The sequence below is a fragment of the Callithrix jacchus genome, chromosome 4 (assembly GCF_049354715.1).
Source record: "Callithrix jacchus isolate 240 chromosome 4, calJac240_pri, whole genome shotgun sequence".
NCBI classification, from domain to species: Eukaryota; Metazoa; Chordata; class Mammalia; order Primates; family Cebidae; genus Callithrix; species Callithrix jacchus.
In genome coordinates this window covers 157,928,660-157,940,008 of record NC_133505.1, presented here as the reverse complement: position 1 = coordinate 157,940,008, position 11,349 = coordinate 157,928,660, and the positions used below count along the sequence as shown (strand labels likewise).

At 43.8% G+C, this 11,349-nt stretch overlaps 1 protein-coding gene across 8 annotated transcripts in view; it reads right to left on the bottom strand.

Moving 5' to 3' along the window:
• Positions 1-1,831: 1,831 nt before the first annotated feature.
• MTHFD1L (methylenetetrahydrofolate dehydrogenase (NADP+ dependent) 1 like) overlaps positions 1,832-11,349 on the bottom strand; it is a 233,277-nt gene continuing 223,759 nt past the window's right edge. For 6 of the 8 annotated variants that reach the window (XM_035296968.3, XM_035296969.3, XM_078370301.1 and 3 more), the window contains exons 27-28: positions 10,309-10,429; positions 1,832-2,199 (exon numbers count right to left, since the gene is read on the bottom strand). In XM_035296968.3, the coding sequence (XP_035152859.2) occupies positions 10,340-10,429 (90 nt within the window). In that variant the 3' untranslated portion in view covers positions 1,832-2,199; positions 10,309-10,339. Of the gene's footprint in view, positions 3,536-10,308; positions 10,430-11,349 lie in introns of all 8 variants that reach the window. The other 2 variants (XM_078370293.1, XM_078370294.1) reach the window with 1 other exon arrangement.

The window sequence follows — 11,349 nt, the reverse complement described above, 5'->3', positions numbered from 1 at the left end:
GCCTACGCAACAGGAAGTTTGTGGTCTGCAGCAGCGCCTAGACCGGTGTGCAGGATGCCGGCTTACTTTTTAAGTTGATGAGTTTCCTGGTAAAAGTAGGCTAAAGGTTTTTGAATGGAGATTTCTAAAATATTTTTTGAAAACACATTTTCAAAAATAGAAAATTAACCTTTCAATGCAGAGGAAAAGAATAAAAACATGTGCAGCAGAAGGCAACTGCTTAAAAATCAGTTCATGGCCAGGCACGGTGGCTCACGCCTCTAATCCCAGGACTTTGGGAGGCTGAGGCAGGCAGATTGCTTGAGCCCCGAACTTTGAGACCAGCCTGGGTAACATGGTGAAACCCTGTCTCTACCAAAATACCAAAAATTAGCTGGGTGGGGTGGGGTGGGGTGTGCCTGTAGTCCCAGCTTCTCAGGAGGCTGAGGTGGGAGCTTCACCTGAGCCTGGGAGGTTGCCGCTGTGGTGAGCTGTGATTGTGCCACTGCACGCCACTGGGGCAACAGAGTGAGACCCTGTCTCAAGCCAAAATAAATAAAATAAATTAACAACAAAAAAAGGCAGCTTTCCGAGTGGAATATATACCATTTCAATGTATACATCTGTTTGAGGATTTTAAGGGTTTACAAATTTACCGTAAAGGGAGAGGGGTACTCCTTGTATTTGGAGTACATCTCCCCAAATATACCATAAAACACCAGTAAACTATATATTTAGAGAGGTTTAGTCCCAGATAAAGGGCAGGGATGGGAAGGACACTTCAGAATTGCCAAGTGAAATTATTCTTGGGATGGACAGCTTTTGAGTGGGAGGCTTTTGAGCTACTAAACAGTGTTTTGGGACAAATTGTGCATAAAGATGCATTATGGGCTGAGCGGTGGCTGAGTAGGGTCACTGGAGGGTTGGGGACAAGAGGACACAGGAAAGATCCCGCAGGATGTGCCTGGGGGCATCTACCATATTTATGGTGGTTGTTTTACTTACTGTCTAGAGGACAATCACTGCTTGTTTCTTCCTGAATCCTTAGTTTTGTTTTAATTTTTACACAATTTTATATTATTGTAGGAAAAATTGGAAAACAAAGAAGGGTCAGGAAAACCCGGGCGGGGGAATAGGCCACAGAATAATCTCTACTACAAATTAAGGGTTGGGCAAAAGGAAAAACATTTTCCAAACACCTGACCTTTAAGAGCTACTTTTCCTAGCCCTGTGGGTCTTAGTGAGTTTAATGGCCACTGAGACTCATTCCTTGGTGGAAGACACTAGCATAAACCCATTTGTTTTAGGTAAGAGATAGCAACTTCACTGGTGCTGGAAAATAGTTCTGGATAGCCAGGCACGGTGGATTGCCTGAGCTCAGGAGTTCGAGACCAGCCTGGGCAACACAGTGAAACCCTGTCTCTACTAAAATACAAAAAATTAGCTGGACATGGCAGCGTGCGCCTGTAATCTCAGCTACTCGGGAGGCTGAGACACGAGAATCGCATGAACCTGGGAGGTGGAGGTTGCAGTGAGCCAAGATTGTGCCATTGCATTGCAGCCTAGGTAACAGAGTGAGAATCCATCTTAAAAAAAAAATAAAAGAAGAAATAAAATAGTTCTGGATACACAGTGTACTTCATTCCAAGAGATCTTACAAGAGATCCCTGATAGAAGATTTCTCGTGGACCAGATATTTCTCTATGTGTTATTGCTTTTCTTGTCACGTTCAAAAAGCTTGGTTGCATTCACAGTTTTCTAGGAAACTGGTGTCAGGTAACAATTTCAGCCGCTTCTCATGAGCAGTTACCTCTAGAGCGCAGAGTTTTATCTGGCACTGAAAACTTGCTCGTTGGTTTTCTAGATCCATGTTTATTTTCAGTTTGAAGACAAAGTGGAAAACTTGAGAGTGGAAAATGTTACCTTTTAGTTCACACTCTTTTAATCCCTTAGTCCCCATAAAGTAAACATTCTAAAGTGTAAGCGATAGAAATAATGTAAACTCTAATAGAAACAGAAATGTCTTAGTTTCTTTCAGACTTGGTGGAGGTCCCTTTGCTGAACACTATATTCCTCTGCGAACAGAATTCATCTTGAACGAAGAAGAAATCTTTGGCCAATTTCACCATCATGTCTCCAACATTGCGTAACAGACATTTTTTCAAGTCAGTTTCTTTTCCAACTGCAGCAAAAAGGCAAAGAATAGTCTGTTTCAGGAGCCTGAAAAATAGAAAAAGAACCATGTTTGAATAGTTTAAGAATAGCTTTCTCCTCTGGTGTTAAACCATTCACATGTTATAGCTCTAAAGTTTTGAGGCCAAAAGAACATGTAAAGGCAGAGTGATGATTCCATTCACTAGATAAGGCTGGGATCTGTGTTTGGAATGTTTTACTTAGCAGACGTGGAGAATCAGAGTCTGCACCAGAGTAGGCACAGCTACGCCATGCGGCATTCTGAATTTCCCAAGAGATTTACTTGGGGATACTGGCAGAATTCCCAGAGCTTCCAAGTTTGGGACCTACAGTTTGCAGCATCCTGTGGAATAAGAATGTTTAGGATTTTTTAAATTTTTTATTTCTTTACTTCTGAGATGGAGTCTCACTCTGTTGCCAGGCTGGAGTGCAGTGGGGCAATCTCAGCTCACTACAACCTCTGTCTTCTGGGTTCAAGCGATTCTCCTGTCTCAGCCTCCTGAGTAGCTGGGACTACAGGCATGAGCCACCATGCCCTGCTAATTTTTGTATTTTTAGTACAGACAGGGTTTCACCATATTGGCCAGGATGGTCTCCATCTCTTGACTTCATGATCTGCCCACCTCAGCCTCCCAGAGTGCTGGGATTACAGGCATGAGCCACCTTGCTTGGCTACTGTTTTTTTTATTTTCTGAGAGAGAGTCTCACTTTGTAGCCTAGGCTGGAGTATAGAGGCGAGATCTCAGCTCACTGCAACCTCCATCTCCTGGGTTCAAGCAATTCTCCCATCTCAGCCTTCCGAGTAGCTGGGATTAAAAGTGTGCACCACTATGCCTGGCTAATTTTTGTGTTTTTAGTAGATATGAGGTTTCACCATGTTGGCCAGGCTGGTCTTGAACTCCTGAGCTCAAGTGATCCACCTGCCTCAGCCTCCCAAAGTGCTGGGATTACAGGTGTGAACCACCACACCCAGCCTTGTTTAGGATTTTAGATAAGGAATCTTGTCACCTTGGATTTCTGGTTTTTATAGAGTAGGCACAAAAAGCAAGGTTTGAAAATGCATTTAGGACAATATGGAAGTTCACGGTCCTGGGACTTATTACGAAAGCTTTGCTACTTCCTCTCAAAGGCTATTAATATTTGTTGCCATTCTTGAATACTGTAATTTCTTAGAAATAAATCAAACTACATTAAAAAAATAAAGAAACAAAACACTTAAGTCCCAGAAAAAAATGTGTTCACCCCTCTAAAATGTAAATGCAGTACGTTGCCTTTAATCAGAATTTATACATGGAAGGACTTATCTTTTAGGTCATGAAAGTGAAACCGGCTGAAATCCTGCGCGTTGGCCTCCCACAGATAACTGAGAAGTTAGGAGGAAGAGAGGGTGCTTGATTAGCTTCTAGACAGAAGACAGTGATAAAGAGAGGGAACGAGAAACTTCAAATACTCCCCTAACATCTGATTCAAGTCAGGGGAATAAACAGAAGACAGAAGTATTATAAGCACAATAAAGATGAACAAAAAGAAAATATTTCAAAGACATGGCCAGCATCACTGGTGTCCCTAGACCTGAGGGTCAATGACTCTTGGGACAGGAGGGATCCTAGGGAGGGAGGACTCAGTGGACTAGAGCTAACCCTTGGCAAGACAAGGCAAGGCTGGACAAGGCCTTCCCTGCTCCAGAGATGTAGTGGAAGTCCCTTGATTAGCCATATTACCTTTGTATCCTGTATTTTGTGTCTAAAAGGGCTTAGAGTTTGTGGTCTTACTTTTTTTTTTTCTTTTTGAGATAGAGTCTTGCTCTATCACCCAGGTTGGAGTGCAGTGGCATGACCTCAGCTCACTGCAAACTCCGCCTCCTGGGTTCAAGCGATTCTCTCGCTTTGGCCTCCCAAGTAGCTGGGATTATAGGCACTTGCCACCATGCCTGGCTAATTTTTGTATTTTTAGTGGGGATGGGGTTTCACCATGTTGGCCAGGCTGGTCTTGAACTCCTGACCTCAGGTGATCCACCTACCTTGGCCTCCCAAAGTGCTGGGACTACAGATGTGAGCCACTGTGTCTGGCCTGTGGTCCCACATTTTGAAGAAAATGGAAGAATTGGCAAAGTATAGAAAGTCTCATTACAGATGAAAACAATCAGGGATGCAATAGCTAAGATAAGAATGTAAAAACAAATCTTGTTTAGTGCTTATGCATTCAAAGAAGCAATTTCAGAAGTTAACTCAGGGGGAAAATATTTTGGAAGATATAATATACAAAACATTTTATTTTGGTATGGGAATAAGAAATCAAAATATGTTCAGAAAAAGGTTATTTGAAGGGGAATTAAGAATTTCTTAATTGTAACCTAGGCTTTAAAACATTCCATTTTAGTTAGATAGGAGAGATTTAATTTAGCAACATAGGAGAGATTTCATTATCACTATCTTTTAGATGTCGATGAGGATTATTTAAATATAATAACTTGAGCTTCCATCCTGCTTGGCCCCTGCCTGGAAGTGGAAAGGAAGAGGGCACTCCTTGGCTGGCTCAGGGTGATGAGTCCTTGGACCACAATGGTGATGAGCAATTTTTGAGTTGCTCTGTGAAAAGATAAAGTTTCAAGACTGAAGCCAAAGAGCTCAGATGCTCTCCCAGGGCCCTTTGTAACCCTGTGGTTTGTGACTTGGGACTGAATGAATCACATTCACAGAAGGGCTGGCATGCAGCAACACTACTCAAGATTAATTTATGGTTATTAAATATCATTGAACATTTCTGCCGTTTTTTCCCCCTTGTATTGATACGTTATATATATTTTTGAGACCGAGTCTTTCTCTGCTACCCAGGCTGGCATGATCTCAGCTCACTGCAGCCTCTGCCTCCCAGGTTCAAGCAATTCTCCTGCCTCAGCCTCCTGAGTGGCTGGGATTACAGGTGCTCACCACCATGCCTGGCTAATTTTTGTGTTTTTGGTAGAGACAGGGTTTTGCCATGTTCCCCAGGTTGGTCTTCAATTCCCAGGTTCAAGTGATCCATCCACCTCAGCCTCCCAAAGTGCTGGGGTTACAGCATGAGCCACTGCACCCGGCCTAATATTTTCTATTCTTATGGGGTAAATGTATTTATTACATGCACAGAATGTGTAGTGATCAAATCAGGGTATCTGGGGTGTCCATTATCTTAAGTATTTATCATTACTATATGTTGGTATCATTTCAAGTCCTCTTTTCCTGTTACTTTGAAATATACAAAATATTGTTGCTGAGTATAGTCATCCTAGTCTGCTATAAAACATTAGAGCTTATTTCTTCTAACTGTATGTTTTTTTACCTCTCATTACCAACCTCTCTTCATAACCTCTTCCCAGCCACACATCCTTCCCAGCCTCTCGTGTCTACCATTTATTCTGTCTACGAGGCTAAGTTCTTTAGCTTCCACATGGGAGTGAGAATATGCAGTATTTGTCTTTCTGCGCCCAGCTTATTTCACATTACATAATAACCCCTATTTCCAACCATGCTGCTGTAAATTATTTCATTCTTTTTAATGGCTAAATAGTATTCCACTATCTATACATACCACATTTTCTTTAACCATTTTTCTGTTGATGGCTTAAAGTCAATTTAGGAAAGAAACTCATTTCTTTCCCAAACTTATTTCTACGTGTGTAATTCAAGAAAAAGCAATTCTTTTGTAAGGAACAAATATTTATAGCAGGACTGGAGTGAATCTGATTCCATACTCAACATAACTTTGCACAGCAGAGTAATGAAGTAAGGGAGTCCCTGAATTCTTCAAGAAATCTGCCAGACTTTCTTGTGTGTTCATTTGAATGACTCTTGCCAGAGCCCAGAAATACGATAAGTTTTGGAATGAGAAAACAGAATGAGGGGGGAAAAAAAGAAATCAAACCCTTCATTCCAATAATCTTTAAACAAAAAACTCAACAGCTGGATCGATTTCACTGGGACAAACAACTTATTTTAATTAGTTCTATTTAGTGACATCCAAAAGAATGAATCATGCCCTTATTCTAACAATAGTGAAAGCATTACAGAGAGGTCTTGGGAAGAGGGAGCAAGGAGAGCTCAAATTCTGGTGCTGTTTTGGTATATCACGTTCACCTTTGGTTTCAGTTTCCTAGGAGTTGAGATAGGCTAGAAAGGTAAGGAAGGGAAGGACAGAGAGTTTCATCAACTAAGCAGCATCTTCCTCCTGAGTGGGACGCACCTCCGACACGTTCCTGGAGGAATAACGAGTGTGCTGCTCAGTCCTGGGTATGTCAACCATCCACGGTGTGATCCCTGAGGGAGCCAAGTCAGCAAACCAGACATTTCCTTTCGGATGCCCACGTTTGTCCAAGCTGCTGCCGCCTAAGCTTTAACATTTTTATTTTATGCGTTTTGAATAGCCACAGACCTCTGATTATTAGTAGACGTGATTCCTGATGGATATAGTGAGAGGCACAGGAAAGAGACAATGCTTGCTGGGTCATTACCGAGGAGCCACTGAGAGGGAACGTTTGCTTTGTATAGTGGTTTTATTTAGGACACTGGATCTGTTTTTGATTGTTCAAGCAGGGTCAAACGATGGGTTATGAACCACTGCCCACCAAGCCTAGAACAGTATTTAGCAATTCGCAGAGAAGAAAGAGGCCTTGGATCGTGGTGGTGGTGGCGGGGTGGGGTGGGCAGGGGGTGGAATTGCCATTCCATTAGAGAATTAGGAAAGAGCTGGCTCTACTCTCCCTGGACTAAAACAAATTATGACAAAGTCATAGCTTTCAATACCCAAATAATTATCTTTACTTATTAAAAAAAATTACCCTATTATCCTCAAATACCTGTCTGTTCGAATAGCTGGTATCATCTTTCAGAATGGGTCAAAGTTCATTTTGCCTGTGACAGAAATGAAAAGGCATTCTTTGGCTTGGGGCTTAAAGGTTGGGGTGATACTGAGAGTCAACAGATCTGAGTTGAGTCTTGGCTTTTGTAGTTATTAGCTGTGCCACTTGAGCAGGTTGTCAACCTCTCTGGGCAGAGTTCTTGCAGCTCTGAAACAAAAATACTATCTATCTCCCTGGGTTGATGCCAGCACGACACGTGATGGGGATGGCAGAATGACATGTGCCAGCTATGAAATGAGAGGCAATACCAGAGGGTGGCAAGGCAGCTCTGTAGGCCTGCAGACCAGGGCTACCCCTCAGTGACCACACGGTAGGCTTGGTCCTCTTGAAGCCTTTATGGCCTTATGGGACAACACTTGCCTCCAGAGGTGCTGTGACCACCCAGGGCAAAATGCTAAGCATGATGCCCAATACATTGGAAGTAATTACCACGGGCCTGTGTCCTGCCCTTCAGGCCCCGTATATAAGATCTGGAGGAGGCCGGGCATGGTGGCTCATGACTGTAATCCCAGCACTTTGGGAGGCCAAGGTGGGCGGATCACGAGGTCAGGAGTTTGAGACCAGCTTGGCCAACACAGTGAAACCCTGTCTCTGCTAAAAATACAAAAATTAGCCGGGCATGCTGGCATGTGCTTGTAGTTCCAGCTATTTGGGAGGCTGAGGCAGGAGAATCGCTTGAACCTGGGAGGTGGAGGTTGTGGTGAGTGAGGTTGTGGTAAGCTGAGATTGCACCACTGCACTACAGCCTGGGCAACAGAGCGAGACTCCATCTCGAAAAAGAAAAAAAAAAAAAGATCTGGAGGAATTCTTGTTAGGGAGCACAAATACCTCAGGTAATAAAGGATTTAAGGGTCTGCATTAATAAAGCTAAGAATATGTCCTTTAGCATTTCCTGAATCTTAACTACAATAATTAAGGTATAATTGCACTTATATGACCTACTTGGAGAGCAGGTGAAAACCAAACAAAAGGCTAGAAAAATACTGTCAAGAAATGGGAGAATTGAACATACTTATTCTGGAGAAAAAGGACAAATGGCAGAAATGTAACATAAGAGGTTCCTGACACGAAAAGAGAGATTAGTTGGGATGGGGGGGTCAGTGTTCCGTTTAAGAGGAATGATACTGCTGTTTCCCCATGGCCTCACTGGGAAATCCAAGACATTTGCAACACACAAGCTCACGCCAAAAGAGGAAACAACATTTTATCAATGCTTGAGTTTACGAATTTCTTTGTTAAATTAGTCTCCTTCATTTTCTAGAATTTTCTTTTTACAGAAATGACAAAGATCAAAGATGCAGTATGGCTCAGACTTAACGCAGCTCCCGCTCCTCAACAAAAAACACATACAACCAGTACGCAAACATCCACAACCCGAAACAAACAATTTCACACCTTGTTTTAATGCAATTTCGCTTATGGGTCCCTTATCTTTCTCACCATAGCCTAGGTCTTTAGCGTTTGAACAACAAAGGTTTAACAAAAAAACTTGGCCAGATGTGGTAGCTCGTGGCTGTAATCCCAGCACTTGTGAGGCCGAGGTGGGCGGATCACTTGACTCATCTGACCTAAGGAGTTTGAGACCAGCCTGGCCAACATGGTGAAACCTCATCTCTGTTTAAATACAAAAATTAGCGGGGCACCATGGCACACACCTGGAATCTCAGCTACTCGGGAGGGGGAGGCAAGAGAATCCCTTGCACCTGGGAAGTGGAGGTTGCAGTGAGCTGAGATCGTGCCACTGTACTCCAGCCTTGGAGACAGAGCAGACTCTGTCTCAAAACAAAAACATAAACAAAACAAACAAACAAAAACAACAACAACGACAAACTCAAGTGGATTACTAGTAGTGAAACAAATGCAAACGAGAATCCTGGATGCCTGGCTTGGAGCCATAACTCAGAGGTGGTTGGAAAGCAGGGTCTTTAGGTCACGGAAGCTCATCTGCAAATGCCCAGAATACACTGGCAGGAGGGAGAGGTTCTGGGCTCAGGAGCAGGAGTCAGTGGGGAGAAGGAGGCGGGGTGCTTGCGGGGAAGGAATGTGTCTTTAGAACATGGTGAGGACATGTTAGATCCCTGGGGTAGGAGAAGTAGCCCTGAACCTTTCAAACTTCTGATTGGAGCTGTCCCCCAGGGAAGAGGGCTAGGAATGTCATCTCTGGCAGAAGCCAGCAGGTGCGGCTGCAGTGCTGTGGGGTGGGCATAAATAAGACCGAGAGTCCCCAGGTCTGGGCTGCCTAAGACAGCTCAAAGTCAAAGCCCAACCTGAAACTGCAGATCTCAAGTCATCCAGTGGCCTACTTTCTGCTGCCCCGTCCTTCCTGGGACCCACAAGGCCCTCTAGTTAAATGGTCTGTCCCATTGCTATGTGTCTGTCCAGGGACATGGCAGCCAAACACACGTGTTGTGCCACAGTTGAGTGTTCTGGGTTGAACTGTGTCTCCTAAAAGAGATGCTGAAGTCCTAACCCTGAGCGCCTGTGACAATGATCTTACTTAGAAGGAAGCTCTTTGCAGAGTAATCAAGTTAAGATGAGGTTCCTAGGGTGGGCCCTAATCCAAGAAGACTGGGGTCCTTCTAAGAGGTGAACACCATGTGAAGACAGAGACACAGGGAGAATGTGGTGGGATCATAGAGGCTGAGACGGTGGGAACGCCAAGGAGCGACAGCCACCAGCAGATGCTAGGAAGAGGCCAGCAAGGATTCCACGCAGAGTCTTGGGGGGTGCATGGCCTGGCTGACACCTTGATTTTGAACTTCCAGCCTCCAGAACTGTGTCAAACGTTCCATTGTTTTAAGCTACCCAGTTTGTAATACTTTGTCATGGCAGCCTCAGGAAACGAATATACCAAGATTTCTCTTTCACATGATTCTAGCTCTGTACCAAGAGTTACGTGGTAGGAAGTTACTCTTTTAAAATTATAACAGATGCTGGTTTTAATCCTGGAAAAGAATAATGAGTTTACAGAGTTCTGTTATGGTCAGAGATGCTCTAAATATATCTATATTCAGGGACGACATAATTTGACTTGCACTGGACGGAGCCCGGGTGCACTGAGGGCTTGTACTGAGCATCTAACTCACATCCACAGCTGGGAGTGAACTCCAGTCATGGAAAGTCATTTGGTAGGAATTTGAGGATCACACCACCTCTGTAGTAAGTATCAGAAAACCAAATATGACAAAAGGAGGATTTGAACTAGAAAAAAAGGAAGAAAAAGTTGAAGCGCATCAGCCTACCTGCATCAGGTCCTGTGAGAGCCTTGTGCACTTAGAACAAGCCTTTCACTTGTTCGGTTTCGGTATCAAGATCTATGTCATAAAAGCAGGGCCGAGTGGGCAGTCCCGGCATGGTGCTCATCTGGGGGAGAAAACCAAGTGTTAAAGATCAGCGAGCGCTATAAAGTGGCCACATTGAACCCTGCACATCTGAGGACGCGAATTCACTCTATCATTCAATACCGCCTCACAGAACTTCAGGTTTTATATGTATATATCTCTTTAAATTTGACAGCTGCTATTTCAATTTTTGTTTAAAGAAATGAAATAGAAAAGGCAAATGTCAACTTCCTGAAAATTGAGACCATTTACCTTCCCTGTGGCCCCACAACGCACCCAAACTACAAAGCAGTGATCTTCCAAACCTTTTATTCTCAATGAAATCTTCACTGAGCCCCAAGAAAGACAAGCCTGTCAGGTTGAAGGGGGCAGTGGGTGTGGGCAGGGTGAATAATGGCTTCCTTCTCATCCTCAAGACACAGTTTTGTAAAACCTACAGCTCCTGGCGCACAGCTGGAAAACTCCTGCGCAGGTGCCAGTCATCAGCCCGGTCTCCGTCAGTAACAGTAACTGACACGGACTTGAGAACGCGCTTTGTGATGGGCGCTATGCTAGGTGCTTCCCTCATTGCAGTCTCTCTGTGATGCAGGAGGTAGGAACTTTTATTATTTCTGTTTTACAAGAGAAGAAACTGAGGTTTGGAGAGGCGAAGGCACTTGTCCCAGGTCACACCAGTAATAAATTGCAAAACCAGAAATTTTGACCTTAGCCTATAATCTCAAATTACTCATTTCACCACTACCACACCGCCACAGCCATGACCACTAAGGCTTTTGTGACACTTGATGGACAGTCTAAGGGTTTCACAGAAATGATCTCATTGAGTTTCCCAGCACTCTAATGAGGTAGGTACTAATTTTAGCCTTACTTTACAGATGAGGACAGAGGACATTGAGGCATGAAGGTATGCGCTCTAGGACACAGGGCTAGTTAGTGGCGGGG